The sequence below is a fragment of the Labeo rohita genome, chromosome 23 (assembly GCF_022985175.1).
Source record: "Labeo rohita strain BAU-BD-2019 chromosome 23, IGBB_LRoh.1.0, whole genome shotgun sequence".
NCBI classification, from domain to species: Eukaryota; Metazoa; Chordata; class Actinopteri; order Cypriniformes; family Cyprinidae; genus Labeo; species Labeo rohita.
In genome coordinates this window covers 9937871-9958257 of record NC_066891.1, presented here as the reverse complement: position 1 = coordinate 9958257, position 20387 = coordinate 9937871, and the positions used below count along the sequence as shown (strand labels likewise).

Here is a 20387-nt window from a genome sequence, read left to right as displayed (position 1 = left end):
AGGTCTTTGACACTGATTGGTGGGAGCGTCTGATCGCTTCGTTTTAGAAGGAAAAAACTGAAGTGCCTTTGTGATCGGCACAGATAGCGGCGCGCAACGCTTTAGGAATCCGTCTGCAGACTTCATTACCGAATCTCTCCGCCGGCGCACGTGTCAAGCGCTTCTTTTTTCTCTTCTTCTCCTCCTCGAGTGAAGACAAAGGTAGAAAAACTAATCTTTTAGCTATAATCAGGAAAATGATTAATGTCTCAATTGCGGGTTGGTGACAGGTACAGCAGGATGCACAAAGGCAATTGTCTGCCGTTCGTTCGGCTTCTGAGAACCCCGCCAGGTAACGGGAGGGGAGGAGAGGAGGAAGAGAAGCAATTTGGGGAGGAGGCAAATGACAGTTTGAAGGCTGCCTTGACGGGCGCTCGGCTCTGATTGCCAGACTCCACCGCTGTTTTGTTCCCCATCTCCCTCCTCAAAAATACAGAGGGAAACGGGGGATGAAGAAATACATAATCGTAACCTCAACGGCTAATAAAAATGCAGGGAATCAAAGCCAGTTGAGTCTTTGGTGATGATGCCTAAGAGGCGAAATCCAACCTTTCTCTGTTTTTTTCCACTCTGTTGTAAAGAGTAAGAAAGAGAAAGAAAGAAAGAGACAGCACTAGCACCTGACACATCAGACAGCGCCCACACAACATATTTCAGGAGTCCCTTTAAGAACTCTAAGAGCTCTGGGTTCTGTGAAGCGTGGAGGAACGCGGGGCTTCTGTCACTCCTCATTGCGCAGTCGGTGTCTCTTTTACTAAAAGTGACTTTCAGGAGAACTACCCGCACACGGGTACATCTGTACAGCTGGGGACTGAAGTGCAGTTATGCTACAGGGAACAGAGGAAGGACGACTATAGCAGTTTGCTTTCACCTCAGCGAAGTAAGAGATAATGTGTGATTAGTGCTGTTCTGAACACTTCCACACTCGCAAAACGTTATTTACATATCGCATTGTTCAAAAGACATGCAAACAGGCAGAAACCTACCAAATCATTGTTTTTGGCTCCTAATTTAGTTTCATTACGAGCGTTTTCCACCCTCTCTCTGACTTTTTTGTTGCCTTTAAAGGGATAGTTCACCCAAAAAATGTACTCATTTACTCAAACTTTTGTCCATACAATCAAAAACAGTACATATACATGTCTACATACAGTTGAAGTCAAAAGTTTACATACACCTTGCCAGAATCTGCAAAATATTAATTATTTTACCAAAATAAGAGGGATCATACAAAATGCATGTTATTTTTTTATTTAGCACTGACCTGAATAAGATATTTTACATAAAAGATAAATAATAGTTGAATTTATACATATGTCTCTGTTTAAATGTTTACATATGCTTGGATTCTTAATAATGTGTTGTTACCTGAATTTTTTTTTTTTTTTAAATAATAGTTGTTTGATTTTCTTGTTTGTCCTGAACAGTTAAACCTATCGCTGTTCTTCAGAAAAGTCCTTCAGGTCCCATAGATTCCCACAGATTCTTTGGTTTTTTAGCATTTTTGTGTATTTGAAGCCTTTGTAACCCTTTCCAACAAAGACTGTATGATTTTAAGATGCATCTGCAGCTATTACAGAAGGTTCAAACACTCACTGATATTCCAGAAGGAAAAATGATGCATTAAGAGCAAGGGGTGTAAACTTTTGAACGGAATGAGGATGAGAATTATTTTGCCTAAATATCATTTTTTTCACATTTAGTACTGTCCTTCACAAGCTACAGAAGACACTTACATGTTCCCCAGAAGAGAGAAATTAAATTTACTCTGATCTTCAAATTCCAAAAGTCTTGATGCATTGTTTTTCCTTCTGAAGCATCAGTGAGCGTTTGAACCTTCAGTAATAGTTTATACGAGTTCCTCAGTTGTCCTTAGTGTGAAAAGATGGATCTCAAAAGGGTTCAAATACATAAAAATGCTGAAAAACCAAAGAATTTGTGGGACCTCAAGGATTTTTCTGAAGAACAACAGGCACTTTAACTGTTCAGGACAAACTGAACTCATGAACAACTATCACTAAACAAAAAAACACAGCTGTGGATCATTCAGGTAACAACACAGTATTAGTAATTAAGCTTATGTAAACTTTTTAACAGGGTCATTTTTATAAAATTCAACTATTATTTTCTCTTTTGGACTACATGTAAACATCTTTTATGTGAAATATCCTATATAAAAAAACATGCATTTTGTATGATCACTCTTATTTTGGTAAAATAATTAACATCTTGCAGATTCTGCAAGGTGTATGTAAACTTTTGACTTCAACTGTATATGTAAACAGAAAGCTTACCTACAGTAGTGTATACTTTAAATTTACAAAACAAAACAAATGAATTAAAGCATGATAATGCAATAGAAGATACGAGACACCACTGGCTACCCATCTTTCTGTCTGACCACACTGACCAATCCTATTCCATTAATTAAACCCGGACCCCCTGCAGTGGCTAGCAAACTGAATTTGTACCGACTCCCTCAGCCCTTGGGCCTTATTATTTTTGGGATGTCTTTATGCTGACCAAGCCATTCTGTCTGCAGTTCATCTTCCTTTGAAACCCATTAACCAATACAACCCTCTTAAACTGGCCACTATCCAGCAACACCGCCTCGGATGAAGTTGGCTTTATGCAGGATTCTGCAAATAACTCTCAACAAGTTCCAGTACGACAAAGGTGGTATGAGAAGAGTAAAATGCTCACATTAAATGCCTCATCCGCACCACTTTGCACAGACTGAATAATTCAGCAGGGTACTTAGTCGAAATTACAGATACACAGCTTGAAAAAGAGGTCATGCAGAGGCTTGTGGGTAGGAGATATATGAAATTTCCAAAGCTATGGCAGTGAGTCACGACGGCTCTCGCCTCCGTGGGTCAACAGAAAAGACAGAAATTAGTCTAATGCATCCCAAAAAAGGCAGCGCGCAGACTGTGTGATCCTCTCTCTTCTGAAAGTCACTGATAATTAACTCAAACCTGCAGACAAAGCATCCCACTTTCCAAGGTCGTGCATCTGCGAGGTCGAACTGATACGATTCGGTTTCATCGCGTCGGCCCTCATGAGATATCAGCTCACATGAGAGAGCCGTTCTCCCAGAAGCCCCTGAGCTCAGGTAACTAAGGTCATTTCAAAAGTGAGGGCGGATAATTGAGGAACCACCAATAATGAAGCTACTCACATTTACGGATTCTCGCCCGCCGTACTTGATGCGAATCCTCGGCTCCTGTATGACATCCAAGTTAGTCCCGGTCACCACCAGAGGCGTGTGTCCGCTAAAAGAAACACACAAGATGGTAAAAGTGAATAGGGTGAACGTTAAAACTTTGACGCAGAACTCATAACTCATCTCCACTTGAATCAAACACTGCCCTTAAAACTTGTTTCTTTGTGATGTGGTGCTTAGAAGATAATAAGCTTTTGAAAAGGTCCTGATTAAAGATGCTTTTAACCAGCTTCAGTAGATTTAATCAAACATACTAGATGAGTCTTTGAAAACACTAAAGAAACAGAAGCAGCGGTGATCCTGCTTAGCATTCTGGGAATGTCCACGGCTTGATAAAGCACAACAAAGGAACGAGCGTCTGGGAATGGAATGGGTGAGGAGCTCTAGCTCTAGGTGTTTCAGTTGTTTACTCTTGAGCACTTCATTAGCCAGGCGCCGCTTGTACGCTGTTCTGTTCAGTGTGGCAACGCTCTGGTACAACACATACAGCATTGTGACCCCATCTACTGATGCCCTGGCATGGGGCGCTCGCCCACAAGAATGAAAAATCACATAGGAGATTCATTCAATATCCCAACTGTTAGCCTAGGCAGAAATACGATCAAACGAGAAAGATAAAAGTCAGAAATCTCGGTATAAACTCAAACATTTCTCATCAAATGATCTGAGCTATGCTCACCACATTAATAATATAGCACTATTTTCTAAATATTTTACTAGAAACAGCTGTTAATGTTAATGTTTCTGTTGCTGGACATAATGTGTACTTAATGGAGTAAAAAAAAATGTATAGATAATGTACGCACTCCATTGTCATATAAGATGTTCACGTATTTCTTTCTCCAGTCGTAAAGAAATTATATTTTTGAGGAAAACATTTCTGGATTTCTCTCCATATAGTGGACTTCTATGAGTTTGAACTGCCGAAATGTATTTTAAATGCAACTTCAAAGGGCTCTAAACAATCCCAGCCTAGGAAGAAGAGTCTTATCTAGCGAAACAATCGGTTATTTTCTTAAAAAAAAAAAAAAAAGTTTATTTACTTTTCAATCTTAAATGCTTATCTTGTCCAGCTCTGCGTCTACTTTGTGCACCTCCAGTTCAAGACTGTTAGGGTATGTCAAAAAACTCCCATGTCATTTTCTCCTCCAACTTCAGAATCGTCCTACATTGCTGTTTTACCTTTTTGTAAAGTGCGTTTGACCTTCTTTGCACGTTCACTTTGTAAACACTGAGTCGGTACTTCTGCAGCAATGTAGGACGATTTTGAAGTTGGAGGAGAAAATGACATGGGAGTTTTTCAACATACCCTAACTGTCTTGAACCAGAGGTGCACAGAGTTCGCATGCACATCGCAGACAAGACGAGCATTTGAGGTTAAAAAGTATATAAATTGTACATTTTTGAAGAAAATAACCAATCGTTTTGCTAGATTAGAGACTTCTTCCTTGGCTGTGATCATTTAGAGCAGTGGTTTTCAAACCCTGGGTCGCGAGACTTAAAAAATGGGTCGCCAGGATGATTTGAGGAAATTGTATATATGTATGTAACAGAGTTCAAGATTCGGAGAGGAAGGAAGTGGGAACAGGCAAACTTTAAACAAAAGTAAGCGGCAGCTGCCTCATGGCAGAATCCAACTTGTATTTGGGTTTGCGCTCTGTTTTTGAAGTGTAGAACATTGTAGCTAATCACAGACATATCTGTTGATTTCTGGAACACAATGGCCAATCAGAGGCGTTTCGTGTGTCAGAATCCACTCGCCAAGTTCATTCCTTGCGTAGACAGCAACGCAAAAGGACATAAATAAAATAGTCCATGTGACATCAGTGGTTCAACTGCAATGTTATGAAGCTATGAGAGTACTTTTTGTGCATCAAACAAAACAAAAATAACTTAATTCAACAGTTTCTTCTCTTTCTGATGTCTATGCAGGGTCAGAAAGCTCTTGGATTTCATCAACAATATCTTAATGTGTTCTGAAGATTAACAAAAGTCTTACAAGTTTGGAACAACATAACGGTGAGTAATTAATGACAGATTTTTCATTTTTGGGTGAACTATCCCTTTAAGTTCATTCCTGGGTTCTGGAAGCTCACGAATCCTCTCATTATAACAAAGTGTAGACGCAATGTAAATAAGAGATTAATTGTGCTGTGAAGAGAGAATCACTGATTATAGCAGAATTTTCTGAGTGACAGCTTTTCAGTGAATAAGGGAGCGCACTTTGCATGCTTTCTTGTCCATTTCGAATTTGAAGAAAAGTTGTTTTTGATGCTGTGAAGAGGAGCGTACATGCTGCAAGTTTTAAGAGTGACATCCGCATATAAATGGGGAATTCTGTCGAAATCGCAGTGACTGACATCTTTCTTTCTTTCCCTTTCTTTATATATATATATATATGTATATAAACCACTGGTTTAGAGCCTTTTGAAGCTGCATCTAAACATTTTGGAAGTTTAAACTCTCGGGCACCATAGAAGTCCACTATATGGAGAATATTCCTAATATTTCTTTAAAAAACAATTTCTTTACGACTTTTCTTTAATCTTGGATGAAAGAGGGTGAGTAAATTATCTGTAAATTCTTGTTCTGGAAGTGAACTTCTCCTTTAACTCCAGCTAGCAATGAACCTGTATCTCAGCATTACTTACATAATCATTCTCAGCTTATTCTATTTTGGTCTCATTTTTGCTACTGTAGAAAATCATGTGCAGCACTTTGATATGAATATAGGCTTTGTACAGTTCACTCAAATTATGTCATGATTTGAGAAATGTCTCTGAGAAAAGTCAATGGCTCTCATTTGGTTCCCTTGGCATTACAGCATAGACTGTTAAAGTTATAGTCAGACGAGATGTTCTACAGACTGTGCAAAGGATTTTTAAGAAAATATTAGTAGTTCCTTTTTTAGATCTCAGAATAGCTCAGACTTATACAAGCTTTACTTTCATAAAACCATCTACATGATCACCCTGACATGGTGTAACTCCTTTTTTTTTTAAGATGAAAGGATCTGTCTGAATGCAAGTCAGCCATTTATTCATTTTCATGAATACACAATAACACACAGCCTTGAACAAAGCTGTTGAACTGCATTCAGTGAATCAGATCGATTTCTTGCAGGAATGTGTCTGATATCCACTCAAACGGTGCGAGAATAAACAGCCTCAAAAGTCAAAAGCGTTTGCTAATAAAGATTTAAAGGAAGGGTTCACCCAAAAATGAAAATTCTGTTAAAATTACTCACCCCCATGCCGTTCCAAACCTGTAAGACCTTCATTCATCTTCACAACACAAATTAAGATATTTTTGATGAAATCTGAGAGCTTTCTGACCTTGCGTAGACAGCAACGCAAAAGGACATAAATAAAATAGTCCATGTGACATCAGTGGTTCAACTGCAATGTTATGAAGCTATGAGAGTACTTTTTGTGCATCAAACAAAACAAAAATAACTTAATTCAACAGTTTCTTCTCTTTCTGATGTCTATGCAGGGTCAGAAAGCTCTTGGATTTCATCAACAATATCTTAATTTGTGTTCTGAAGATTAACAAAAGTCTTACAAGTTTGGAACAACATAACGGTGAGTAATTAATGACAGATTTTTCATTTTTGGGTGAACTATCCCTTTAAATGCATTTGGCCAAATTAGCTGATCTGCATACTCCAATACTAAAACACTGCATCATATATGTACAGTTACCTCGCAATGCTCCATTCCGGTTCGATACGTTGAACGGTAGGATCGTCTATATACTCAAAAGTCAGGCTCTCTCGGACCTGGGCGCGATCCACGCTCACGCTGATCTGAACCGGCCCCACACCCGTCAGAGAAGGAGCAGAGTAGCACACGATCTCTGTCATAGTCCGTCTGAGGACAAAACAAACAAATACAAACCAATCAGATTCTGACAAGAAGAGACAAAGAACGACACAAAGTTTTAACTTAATGACAGATGGCTAGACATATTGTTCAGACACACTATATATGAATGGGGCTAGTGGGCGGCTCTGTGCTCTTTTTCAATTGCAGTCTTTTCTTACAGCTCTCACTGAAAGTGCTACCTGTGCAAAGTGAGCATTAGTCATTCTCTCTGCAGCATATTAGAGAGCGTTAAGCTATTACTTATTGCACCCTCGCACACACTCGCATGCGATCAGGAACGCGTCGTCCTTCCACGGGAACACAGGGCAAAATAGAAATCTGCAATTAGCAGATATCGCATTAAAGTTGTCGATCTTTTGGATCGTGAAGTACTACAATCAGCCTCATCTTTAAATTGAGATCCTTGAGAGAGAGTGAGAGGAAGAGGAGGAGCTACAGGAAGATGCCTGACAGGGCGTCTGATATTTACATACAGAAGTATGCTAGCGAAATTAGAGAGAGACGAAGAGGAAACAGTTGGAAAAGAGGAAATCTAGAGGAACTTTAAGTGCTTTTGAAGGAAGTTTAAACAGTAAATAATCAGAAACTCTTTTTGATTGATATAGGCATGTGGAAAGTGAAGAATAAGTGAAAATATGGAACATTAGCCTCCACATTCACTATTCAAACTAATATAGCTTTATTATAAATGATTGGCTTCTTAAACTAGGGATTTCAGAAAGCATGATTCTTACTCATAAAACTCGCAGGTCTGGTTCCCAAAAAGCACACTGACACTGCTGCCTGCTCCCAGGTTTTCCCCCATTATAGTCACTTTAGTTCCTCCAGACTCTGGACCCCGACTGGGGGACAATCCTGTGACCGAAGGCATCTGCAAAGACAGAAAAAGGAGATGGGTAGGAAACAAGCAAGAGATGGAGACAAAGAAGCCTTTTTTTAAAAACATCTTTTGAATGTCATGATATCTACTCATATGCCATTTTAATATGCAATATTAATTCCCCTGAAAAAGAAAACTGTGCCTCTCAACACTGCAGAGTATTATATATTATTATTATTACATTTTTATTTACATAGTGCTGTTAAATTGATTAATCGTGATCCAAAATAAATGTTTGTGTTTATATAATATTCTCTCTGTGTGTGTGCTGTGTATATTTATATGTATATATAAATACACAAATGTACATGTATATATTTAATAAATATTTGCATGTATATATGTATTTATATATATGTGATTTATATTATATTTAAATATATATTATATTTATTTATATATATACATGTATACTCAGCACACGCACGTTATGCAAACACAATATTTTGGATCCAATTCATTGCAAATTATCGATTTGACAGCACTATATATACACCACCATTCAAAATGTTTCGCAAGAATTTTAATGTCTTTGAAAAAGTCTCTCATGTTCACCAAATCTGCATTTATTTGATCCAAAATAAATGACAAAAAAACACGAAAGCAATATTGTTAAATATTAGCATTTTAAATAACGGCTTTCTATATCGATATATATTATGAATTGTAATTTAATCCTGTGATGTTGAAAACAGCTGTGCTGTGCAATCTTTTAAGTCTTTAAACGTCTTCACTGTCAGTTTTGATCAATTTAATGCCTTTCAGAATAAAAGTATTAATTTCTTTCAGAAAAACAAAAAACAAAACAAAAACTAGCATACTGTAATATAACTGTGACCCTGGACCATAAGGGTCCATTTTTTTAAATTTAGAATTATACTTTATTTGAAAGCTGAATAAATAAGCTTTGGTCTCTTATGATTGGACAATATTTGGCTGAGATAAACTTCTGAGGGTGCCAAAAAAAAAAAAGAAAAAAAAAAAAATCAAATATTGAGAAAATCGCCTTTAAAGTTGTCCAATTGAAATTCTTAGCAATGCATATTACTAATCAAAAATTAAGTTTTTAAATATTTATATATCCTAAAGATCTTTGGCATAGAAGAAAAATTGCTAATTTTGCCCCATACAATGTATTTCTGGCTATTGCTACAAATATACCCGTGCCACTTACGACTGGTTTTGTTTTTTATATAATTACTTCCATTCAGTGTCCCTAGTAGCACAGAAATGACAAGCGCAGCTTTCTGAATCAGCTGAAGACACACATGGTCTCAATCTGAAGCTGCCTAGATGTGGGTGGCTGTTCCACAAAAGACAGCTACGTCTGTAAATAACAACTGTCCTTCATCAGTCTCACCCGCCTTCTGCTCAGCTCACAAATAAAGAGCGAACACTACAAAGAAATGCCATTTCCAGTCTTGTCTAAGTGATGCGAGCTCATGAAAGGCACGTCTGAGGATAAATAAAAGGCTTTTAAAATGTTGTACATAAACTTTCTAGTTCCCAGCTCTCTTTCTTTATTGTACACAGGGAGTGAAAATAGCAGATGGAGAAATACAGAAAAAGACAGCTCTGTGTCTTAAGAAAGCACACGAAATGGCTGGTGGCCGACTTCACACGTGCATTGACTAAAAATGAATTAACACCAATTTCGGTCTCGCCTCGTATTGTTCTACAACTGGTGGGCCGCTTGGGGACCCCGTGTTGTCCGACAACATTTGGCGGCGCTTTCGAGATAACATGCTGCTTTTATATTTGACTGCGATATGAGAGGCGTGGAGGAAAATCACATGCGCTCTCACACAAACATGCATAAACGCATACAGAAAGGGGCTGGAGCGCATATTGTAAAATAAACAGCTCCCCTAATTAGCAGAGGCTGTTAATTGTGGTGGTATGGATAATTGTTTGCCTTGGTGTGCGTGTGAATGCTGCTGTTGATTATCTATTAACCCCAGGCCGGCGGATGGGTGTTTGAGACAGGTGCGCAAGAGTTCCCACAGGTGCGACGAGACAACATGGCAACCATCCTTTCCTTTGATTCGCTTAATGGCTTTTATTGTCTCCATGTTCAATGTGCGCTCCCCGTGGTGCTTCGTGTTCGTAATCACTCAATATTTTAATAACCGAGAACAAGTTCTATTATGCTGACGAGAGCTTCGCTTCTTAACGGAGGAAGCAGTGCTGCTGTTTTACCAATAATGATGACAAACGCAGCGGCAATCTGTAAATTAGCAAGTTTTTACGCCGTATCTCGAGTCTTTTGTGCTTGATGAGTGCATTAGTTCAATAAACACGCTTTTCTTTTAATGTCTTGGCAAATACACGTGTAAATAATGCTATTAACCACTAATCCACAGCATCATTTTGGAATCTACTGAAAGTGCACAAAAACACTACTTTGAAAAGGGCTAAATAGAACAATTAGCCGTCAAAAATGCCGTGCGAGCCATAAAAAGGTTAATTTATTGACCTTATGGCTTTTAATGACTCTAAATTTGCATGGAGAGACAGTTCCAGCACAATAATGGAGTGATTTCTATGTAACTGTCTGGACAGATACAAACAGTCCTGCTACTAAAATTTAAATATCTACATATATTATAAATATTGTACTGGTCTGGCGTCAAATTTGCTTACGCAAAAACAAAACGTATACATGAGTATGAGGTTGTATTTTTTTCTATAGTTTTTAAAGACATGTTCTAGTACAATGTTATTATTTGAGGAAAGGTGATTTCAGAGTGGACGAGGAAGAAAAACAACAAAATGTATTTTTAGTTCTGTCAAACTGAACCTTAATAAAGTATGTGTAGTGCAATAATTTTCTTACCAATTTAACTAAATATTTCACAATATTACCTTTTGATTTTTTAAATTCTGTTTTAAAAACAGAAAATTATGAGATTAACTGCAAATCTGTATTTAGTTTTGTGAAGAACAATACATGATATTATAGTGTCAGAACACACAGACCCACATTATAATCATGAATATAATATATATATTAATTAATATATATATCAAAAGTCCATTTGTTTGATCAAAAATACAGTAATATTTTTGCAATTTAAAATAACAGTTTTCTATTTTAATACATTTTAAAATAATATTTATTTCTCTGATGCAAAGCTGAATTTTCAGCATCATTACTCCAGTCTTCAGTGTCACATGATCATTCAGGAACACATCCTTGCTGAATAAAAGCATGAATTTCTTTCAAAGAATGAAAGAAAGAAAGAAAGAAATTACTGTGCCCAAACTTTGAACGTTAGTGTATATTATTACAAAATATTTCCTTTTTTTTCCTGTTCTTTTTAATGTTTTATTCATCAAAGAATACTGAAAAAAGTATCACAGGTTCCAAAAAAAATATTAAGCAACACAACTGTTTCCAGCATCGATAATAAATCAGCATATTCAAATGATTTCTGAAGGATCATTTGACACTGAAGGCTGGAGTAATGATGCCGAAAATTTAGCTATGATCACAGGAATAAATTCTATTTTAAAGTATATTAAAATAGAAAACCACTACTTTAAGTTGCAATAATTTGCAATGCATTAAAAATCTTACTGATCCCAAACTTTTGCACGACAGTGTGTGTGTAGAATGACTTAATGCCAGATGAATCGGTGCAGAAGAAAGTCTTTGTTCCTAAAGAGTAGCTATTTGAACATCTAAAGTACAGTATGTTGATCTCTGAGTCACTTCCTGTGATTTGACATTTTCGCTGTTAAAGCGCTTCTGAGAACAAAGCAACCTCAGCAAGGTTCACCTGTCTAAAGGCATAACATCACACTGACCCGTGAGTTCTCTTCAATGGACCAAGTAAAGCCCAGTTTAATAAAACCAAAACAATGGCCAGGTTCACCACTACCTCACTGCATTATTCAGATGTAGCAGAGCTCAAGGTCTTACCACAAAGGAATAGAGTTGAGAAGAGCGTGTCTGAAGCTCTGGCTTGCACTCCCCTACGCACAAATGAACCGGGCCGGGTTTACTGTCCGCAGGAGTTGCATCCATCTCACACACAATCCTGAAAAAGACGAAATAAACAATTATAAGGTACATTTTTAACCTTGGTTTACTCACCTAAACGGATGGATATTGTCACGATAACAACTTCTGTTCAAACAGATTTAGGTTCACTCATTCCCCTTGATCTGGATTACAAAGCATAACATTTCTGGACTCACTCCAGAGTGAGGAACCAAAGCATTGGAAGTCATCTCCAGTCCTGCTGAGTGATCAGTATGCGACTCTTCCTCTCTCTCTCCATTGATTTCCTCTTGATCTCAATGTAATTTTTGCTTTGGTTCCTTGATTGCTTTAGCACACACATTCCATTAGCTGAATTGACAAGACCGCCCTACGGGAATGCCGATGCATAGACACGCCACGCTTTTATAGCATCAAAACCATATGTTCCTGCAGGCTCTTCACCATTCTTTTGGGGGAACAACGTCTTTTAAAACACAATTTTCATGCTGGTTTATTTAATCTGTCGACTAACCTAGTAGTCCAATAGTGGACATGCATGCATCACAAGAGAATTCTGTCATTTTTTCCATATTCTTTCTCTGCAATTGTAATTTCCGAATGAAACGAAAACGAAAGACTTGTTTGGCTTGCTACTGCATGGTGCATTTCATAGCTAGTAGCTATTTTATGCAACCTAAACACAAATAATATTGTCACATGATTTAACAACATTATAGCTTTAGGGTGTCAAACAATACAAACATTTTGTTCACAAGTGATATTTGCCTTGATTTTTTCTTTTGTTTTCTGCACATATCACAAGTCCTTTATATTTAATCTTAAACTCTTCACTGACACTGTTGTCTATGGAAGGCCATTTCTGCCACTGAATAAGAAATTAAGGTAATTGCAACTTTTTATCTCAAAATTCCAACTTTTTTTTGGAATTGTGTAATACAAATTCGCAATTTTTACTTTTTTCTCAGAATTGTGAGATATAAACTCCCAATTGTGAGTTATACAGTCAGAATTGTGAGATAAATTCTCAAATCTGAGAAATAAAGTTGCAATTCTAAGAACATGAGTATTTTCTCCATTAAAATTGGACTTTATAACTCGTAATTGCAAGTTCATATCTCACAATTCTGAGAAAAAAGTCAGAATTGCGAGATATACACTCAAATTTGTGAGAAGAAAAAAGTCAGAATTGCAAGTTTTTATTTTTCACTGTTGTAAGTTGTTTTTATATCAGTTTTATATATCAGTTTATATCATTTCTAAGGGAAAAAAGTATGAAATGTGAGTTTATATCTCACAAATGTGGCTTTTTCTCAAAATTGCGAGTTTATTTCTTACAATTCTGACTTTATAACACAGAATTGCGAGTTATTAAGTTAGAATTGAGAACATACCAGTCTTTTTTCCCCTCAAAATTGGACTTTATAACTCGTGATTGCGAGTTTATATCTCACAATTCTGAGAAAAAAAAAAATCGGAATTGTGAAAAAAGTCAGAAATGCAAGATAAAATTGCAATTGCAAGAAAAAAATTGGAAATGCGAGATGCAAACTCGCAATACTGAGAGTTTTTATTTCTTGCAATTGTGACTTTATATCACACAGTTCTAAGGAAAAAAAATGTATATCTCGCAATAACTTCATTTCTCAGAATAGCAAGTTTATAACTCGCAATTGTATTTTATAGCTCACAATTTTGAAGTCTAAATTATGAGATGAAAAATCGCAATAACATTTTACATTTTTTATTCATTGGTGGAAACGGGCTTCCATAGGTGCCACACTAAAAAAAAATTGAAGCAAAATTGTTTAGTGTGTTGGAAATGTGGAATTTTTTTACTTTATTTAAAAATAATAGATATAGGACAAGGATGCAGTAAAACTTTCCAAAAGTTGCAAATATAAATGATGTTTTAAAATATAAAATAACAGCAGTCAACCCCTGGGATATTTAAGTGCCGCAAGTTGAAGTAACATCCATATGCAGCAAGCCAGTGACGCCCAGCACAAATCAATACAGCGTTATCAAGCACTCTGATCAGGGAGCAGGTCAATGTTGCTACATCATACAGGCTGATCAGGTATCAGTCTCACGGATGGGTGGCCAGATCAAATGACATAATAAAAACACAGAGTGGCCCTCAAGTGAAGTAAATATAAAACCGACATGAGAATTCAAATCTGAGCATGAAAGCATGGGGGCGGGCGCGCTGCAATCGATGTTTGGTTGATATCGAGTGTTCGCATCATCAGGGATGACTGTCGGAACGCATGCGGCGCAGACGGCGTGATTGTGGGCGTGATGTGGCTTCCTGCGGTGAGTCTGACAGGCTCGGCAGACAGCGTTCACAGCTGTTCGCAGCGCACATTATGCCCTCTCAATCACACTGAGTGGAGGACTTTCACTTCTAAGGCAATTAAAGTTGGGAAGCAAGTTTGGATGCTCAATCATTGCTGCTGCGTGATGCAAGTTTGGCTGGTGAGCTTCGGAAATTAGCTGGCAGATGCTGTTAGTACACCATTTTGTGTACAAGCACCTTTCTCCACTCATACTCATTCAAAAGTAGAATTTCATGCGAGGACGCTAGATTCCTCAAGCAAATTTTGTAACAGGTTTAATTTGGTCGCATGAATTTACGTAAAGTTGACTTCTGTGTGAGCTGTGCTTCATCCTTTGCTATACCCACTGACAATAAACAAAGGACCTCTTTGCTCACAACATTTTGCTAACGTGACCGCAACCACAAGTTTGTGGATATACTTTGACATACTAAGCTATGACACTCCTAATGTACTGCAAGCTTGGGTGTTTAACGTATGCAACTTTTGTACAAAATGTCCAGACTGAACTGTTGAAACACAGATATGCGGCTTCCCGTTTCCGTCTGCGGGTCTGATGGGGTCCAGTGGCGCATTCTCCATTTCCTCATGACACCCCATCGCCGCGCCATACAAATGAATCCACTCCCACTCGGCTCGGCTTCGTCCCGCTCGGATTAAACTGCTGTCAGAAGAGAGAAGGGCTGACAAATCTCCCTCCTACAGCCGGCAGCACGCCGCGCATTTCAATTACCACACGTTTCCCCCCTCGCTCCGTCTGTCCCCACCTCAGCGGCAGAGAGAGGCGCTGTGGAGGCATGCTGCACCTGAATGCAGACGCCATGCGCTGTTTATACCCCCTTACATGATGGCATAAATGTTTGAAAGCCAAACATTCTGAATGCCTGTGTACAATAAGGTCTGGGATGAGTTAATGCAACGTAGAATCGCAAATCACATTTTGTTGAACTGGACATGGTGAATGCTGACGTCTGCTTCTCTCAAGAATAAAGATTAAATAATAATAAAGCTGGGTACAGTGATACAGTGTCCTACTAACCCAGTGCTTGCAGCAGGGTTATTATAGTCAACTAAAATAAAAACCATTAAAAAATACATTTAAACTTTAACTGAAAATATTAAATAAATTTAAAAAGCCTAAGCTTAATTTAGTTTCTAGACATTTTGTAAAAAAATAAAATAAAATAATACAATAATAAAATAAATTAATAAAATTAAATAAAATTAAATTAAATTAAATTAAATTAAATTAAATTAAATTAAATTAAATTAAATTAAATTAAATTAAAAATTAAATTAAATTAAATTAAATTAAATGTCCCTGACTCTGGACCAGTCATAAGTAGCATGGGTATATTTGTAGCAATAGCCAACAATACATTGTATGGGTCAAAATGATCAGTTTTTCTTTCATGTCAAAATCATTAGGATATTACGTAGAGATCATGTGCCACAAAGACATTTGGTAAATGTCTTACCATAAATATATAATACATAAGATATATATATATATATATCAGCCAAATATTGTGATGATGTATAAATCACACTTTCAAAAAATGTACTTTTATGACTGGTTTTGTGGTCCAGGGTCACAAAAAAACCAATAAAAAAACAAAACAAAACTAAATTACTAACATTTTAAAGTTACATTTAAATCTAAATATTAAATATAAAAGCTAATTCAAAATATTAAAACCGAAAATAGTATCTCAATAATACAGAGATGAAACGTACTATTAATTTTTCCTGAGCAATAGACAGCAAGGTGAGGACAGACAGGGACGGATCATGAGGAGTGCAGGTTTAATATTGCATGAAGAATAAAGAGCACTAAATACATCCTGTGTAATTTAGAGATTTTTTTTTTACAATTTTAATGTAATTTCTTCCATCACAGTTTATTACGCAAAGACAACTAAACGTGTAGATTGAGTTTTTCAAAGCGTAAACACTGTGGCATTTTCAAAACATCAGCTTGACAAAGCTTGACAAAGCAACAGCTCAACCAATGATGTGAGTTTGTGGCGGGATTATCTGTTTATTTGACCAATCAAAGATGAGGAGAGTATTTAATGGAAACCTGCTTGAAAACAACCATTATTTTAGCAATTTTGTGAAGCTAGTGAATAAATTACACATTTCTAGGGCTGCCCTCGACCAAAGATTTTTCTAGTTGACTAGTAGTTGTTCATTTTAAGCATTAGTCGACTATTAGTCGCACATTTATTAATAAACCATATAAATCATAACAATAAGCCTTTAATTGCCTACATAGCCTAATATGTGCTCAAGCGCACACAAAAAAGCTTGCCACAGAACACCGATATAATATTTATATATGTTTTAGGAAAAAACAGCAAGAAAACTGCATTAACGTTTTAATAATTTATTGATAAACTAGTGCTTTAAGAGTTGAAGTCGTCATCTCCGCAGTAGTAATGCGCCTGTTAGCGCCTGTTTTTTATTAGAATTGGTTAACTTAAAAGTAGACATTTCACTCTCTTTGTAGATCTATTTTTCATGTCTGCAAGGCAAGTATACATGGAGTTTTGAAGTTTTGCACTCAAGTTCACAGACACTGAGACAAGCGCATCCTGTTTGCTTTCATTATTTTACAAAAGCGCAACGTTTCGCTGTTATTGTGAGTGACAGAAAAAAATGACAGTATTTTAAGACGAAGTTTCATACAAATCTTTCATACAGTAAGCACGCTACTATTCAGCTTCCACACGCTGCACAGACACTTCAATAGCGCACATTTTACTAGGTTAACTTTAATATGAGCAGCCATGTAAAGTTGCTACTGCTTATATATTTCAGATGAAAAGACATATTTGAGGTCTATTTATGAGAGGCGAGCGTTTGGATGTCCTGCCCGATGTACTATATTACCACATAGACCAGCCGTTAAGGATCCGTCCGTCACGGACTGCGTGACTTTGCCACTACCCGGAATTATTTATTTTTTTCTGCGACTAAGTGACTAATACAATTTTGGTCAACCAAGCCTCTTGGTCGACTATTAGGGGGCAGCTCTACACACTTTACCTTTTTTTTTTTAATTCCTGCACCAAACTCACATCATTGGTTGAGCTGTTGCTATGTCAAGCTGATCAGAATTCATAAAACAAACAGAGCGCCACAGTGTTTACGCTTGAAGGAAATACACCTACATGTTTATCTGTCTCTACATATTAAACTGCGATAGATAAAAGCATATTCAAATTAAAATAATTTAATCTCCAAATTACACAAAAATGTAGACAAAAAAGATATGTAGACGTTTTCTGCATCTCCTAGCAAATCATACTACAACAAATCATCACGTTTTAATTCCTCTTGAGCGCAATTTTTCCCCCAGGAGGTTTGATATTAATAACAAAATCCTTGCTTAAGGATATTTACTGACAGGGTTAATGACACAAACGCAGGAGTAAATACAAACAGATGCTGAAAAATGGGACCTACTGCAGGCGGAGACCAATCCAGGTCTCTAATTAGGACTTGTTTCTGCTTCACAAGAGCCTTGGTCACTGCTGACAACCAGCCCTTCAGATAGAAATGTTTCTCTGCCATTGTTAAGATGTTTCTGTCAGATAAGATGGACTCAATAGAGCATAAAGGAGAAGGCCATGACCAACCCTGCCTTTCATACTTAGCCCTGATTGGTCGCTTTACGCTTGTGACATCAAAGCCTTGTTCAATGGATCCTGTGTGTGTCTAATGGACTCATCCTGCTGTGCTTTAAACTGAACTGGATGAAAACCCAAGGTGTTTTTTTCATGAAACAGCTTCTCCGTATTTGTAATGTAGGACATTATCTTTTCCAGCTCTTGCTATTTTGAGAAAGATTAAAGATAAGCTAAACCAGTTTTTTCCATTCTAATCTCAGACACACTTTCACAGCATGAGTTTTTTGGAGTTTTACAGCTCCACAGTCACTCACTGTTCAGCAATGATGTAGCCGTTCTCCTGTGGGGTGCACTGGACTCCCGCTACCTGCACGTTGTTGACCATGTCTGAGAAGGACAGACCCAAATTCACACCACGGATGGTCACTCTGGTGCCCCCTTCTGGTGGTCCGGCCACTGGGGTCACCTGAAATGATAGAGAGGACAACACAGACATAATTAAGCAAGTTAACACACATAAGCCTTACTTACTTAACGGTCTCCAATTAAACCTTTTAAAAGGCTTCCTTATAGAGATAATTGTTCCTTGCATTGTGTTTCACTTTAATAGCGCTGAATTAGATATCAGTAAAACTCATTGTGGCAACTTCCTATCCTATTAAAGCTGTATAGTACATAAAAATTCTCCAGTCAAGACTGCAGCAGATCTGCATGCTGTTGCCACAGGCGATAAATCTAACACGAGGCCATTTTAGCCCTCGGAGCAGCCCACCCTCTCATAAAATACAATATGGCCACTCAGCGTGACCTTGGCTCTGGGTGCCAAAAAGCCTTCTGTGCTGTTAAAGCCCAAGAGATGCTCAGCTCTGGACCTTCTCCAGATCCAAATATCACTGAGAGAGAGACAGAGAGAGAGGGAGAGAGACGGGGCGACGGACAGAAGGCCACATGCACAGTACAGCCACTACATACGCAATCAATAAACCATTTGTGTGCAGTCATGTGGAAGTAAAACCAACATGATCAAAGTAATAGCATCTTCTAAGTGTGACTGTTTACTGGTCTGAGAACAGTGTGGTGTGGGAAGTGGACTAGATCCTGCAGTCGCTCAACGGGAGGAGCATATTGCTGGGAGTTTAGTGGACATTAATCGGTTAGGATGTAAAGTAAGTGTGTCACTAGTGAACCTTAGGGTGGAAGTATATGAATCTTTTATTGCTTCTTGGGAACACAGGACTGGAACAATAAGAGAAAGAATGGAATGCTAAAAATATTCTTTTCGGAACAAGTCAGCGTCACATTGACAAACTAACTACCGAAAACTAAATAAACTGCTGAAATAATACAAACCTGATGCCAGGACACAATGTGGGTATGATCACAATGGCAAATAAAAGTCATTTATATGTATGCAATGTATAGTATACCATACCAGTTTTTATTATGCATGTATATACTGCATACTACTGTTTTAAAATAAATGCATACTGCATAGTACTTTCTTTTTAAAAAATACTCACATTTTAGCATTATAGCATTTTAATCTACTGCTTTGTGAAAGCAGTCTGTTTAAATAATTTTACATCGGGGAAAAAACATTATTATTATTATTATTATTATTACTCCAAACTGCACATTTGGACAAACAAGAATGTGTTTCTTCTTGAAATTAAAAAAATAAAATAAAATAAAATGTAAAAATAATATAAAAATTCAAATTCAAAATGTAATTATTAATAAAATAAAAGAAATTAAAAACATATATAAAATAATATGAAAATTTAAATAAAAATACAATTATTCATAAAATAAAATAATAAAATAAAACAACAACAACAACAAAAAGACCTTTTTAATAAACTGCACATTTGGACAAACAAGCTTGTGTTTCTTCTTGAAATGCAAAAATGTAAAATAAAATAAAATAAAATAAAATAAAACAGTTATGAATAAAATAAAGAGAAATGTATTTAAAAATAATAAGAAATTTCAAATTAAAAAACGATTCTGAATAACATAAAAAATAAAATAAAATAAAATATAAAGAGCAAAACTGTATTATAAAAAAATGCATAACCCAGACATCATCTTCATTAAATATTGCGAGGTTATGTTTTTAAACATTTATGCATACTACATAGTATTAATTTTTAAAACAAGCTTGTGTTTCGTCTTGAAATGCAAAAATAAAATGAAATAAAATAAACACGATGTATGTAAAAAATAATATGAAAATTCTAATTAAAATAATAATATAAAAAAATGTTCACAGACCAGAAGGTCTTTGTCCCAAATAAAATAAAAATAAATAAGTAAATATATGTTAAAAAGTATGTGTATATATATATATATATATATATATATATATAAAATTA

General features: G+C 36.6%; 1 protein-coding gene across 2 annotated transcripts in view; it reads right to left on the bottom strand.

The window, feature by feature from the left end:
* Positions 1 to 20387, bottom strand: part of plxna2 (plexin A2) — a 269674-nt gene that overhangs the window by 46981 nt on the left and 202306 nt on the right. For both annotated transcript variants that reach the window (XM_051096153.1, XM_051096152.1), the window contains exons 13-17: positions 18327 to 18478; positions 11958 to 12075; positions 7887 to 8023; positions 6970 to 7137; positions 3221 to 3314 (exon numbers count right to left, since the gene is read on the bottom strand). In XM_051096153.1, the coding sequence (XP_050952110.1) occupies positions 3221 to 3314; positions 6970 to 7137; positions 7887 to 8023; positions 11958 to 12075; positions 18327 to 18478 (669 nt within the window). The remainder of the gene's footprint in view (positions 1 to 3220; positions 3315 to 6969; positions 7138 to 7886; positions 8024 to 11957; positions 12076 to 18326; positions 18479 to 20387) is intronic.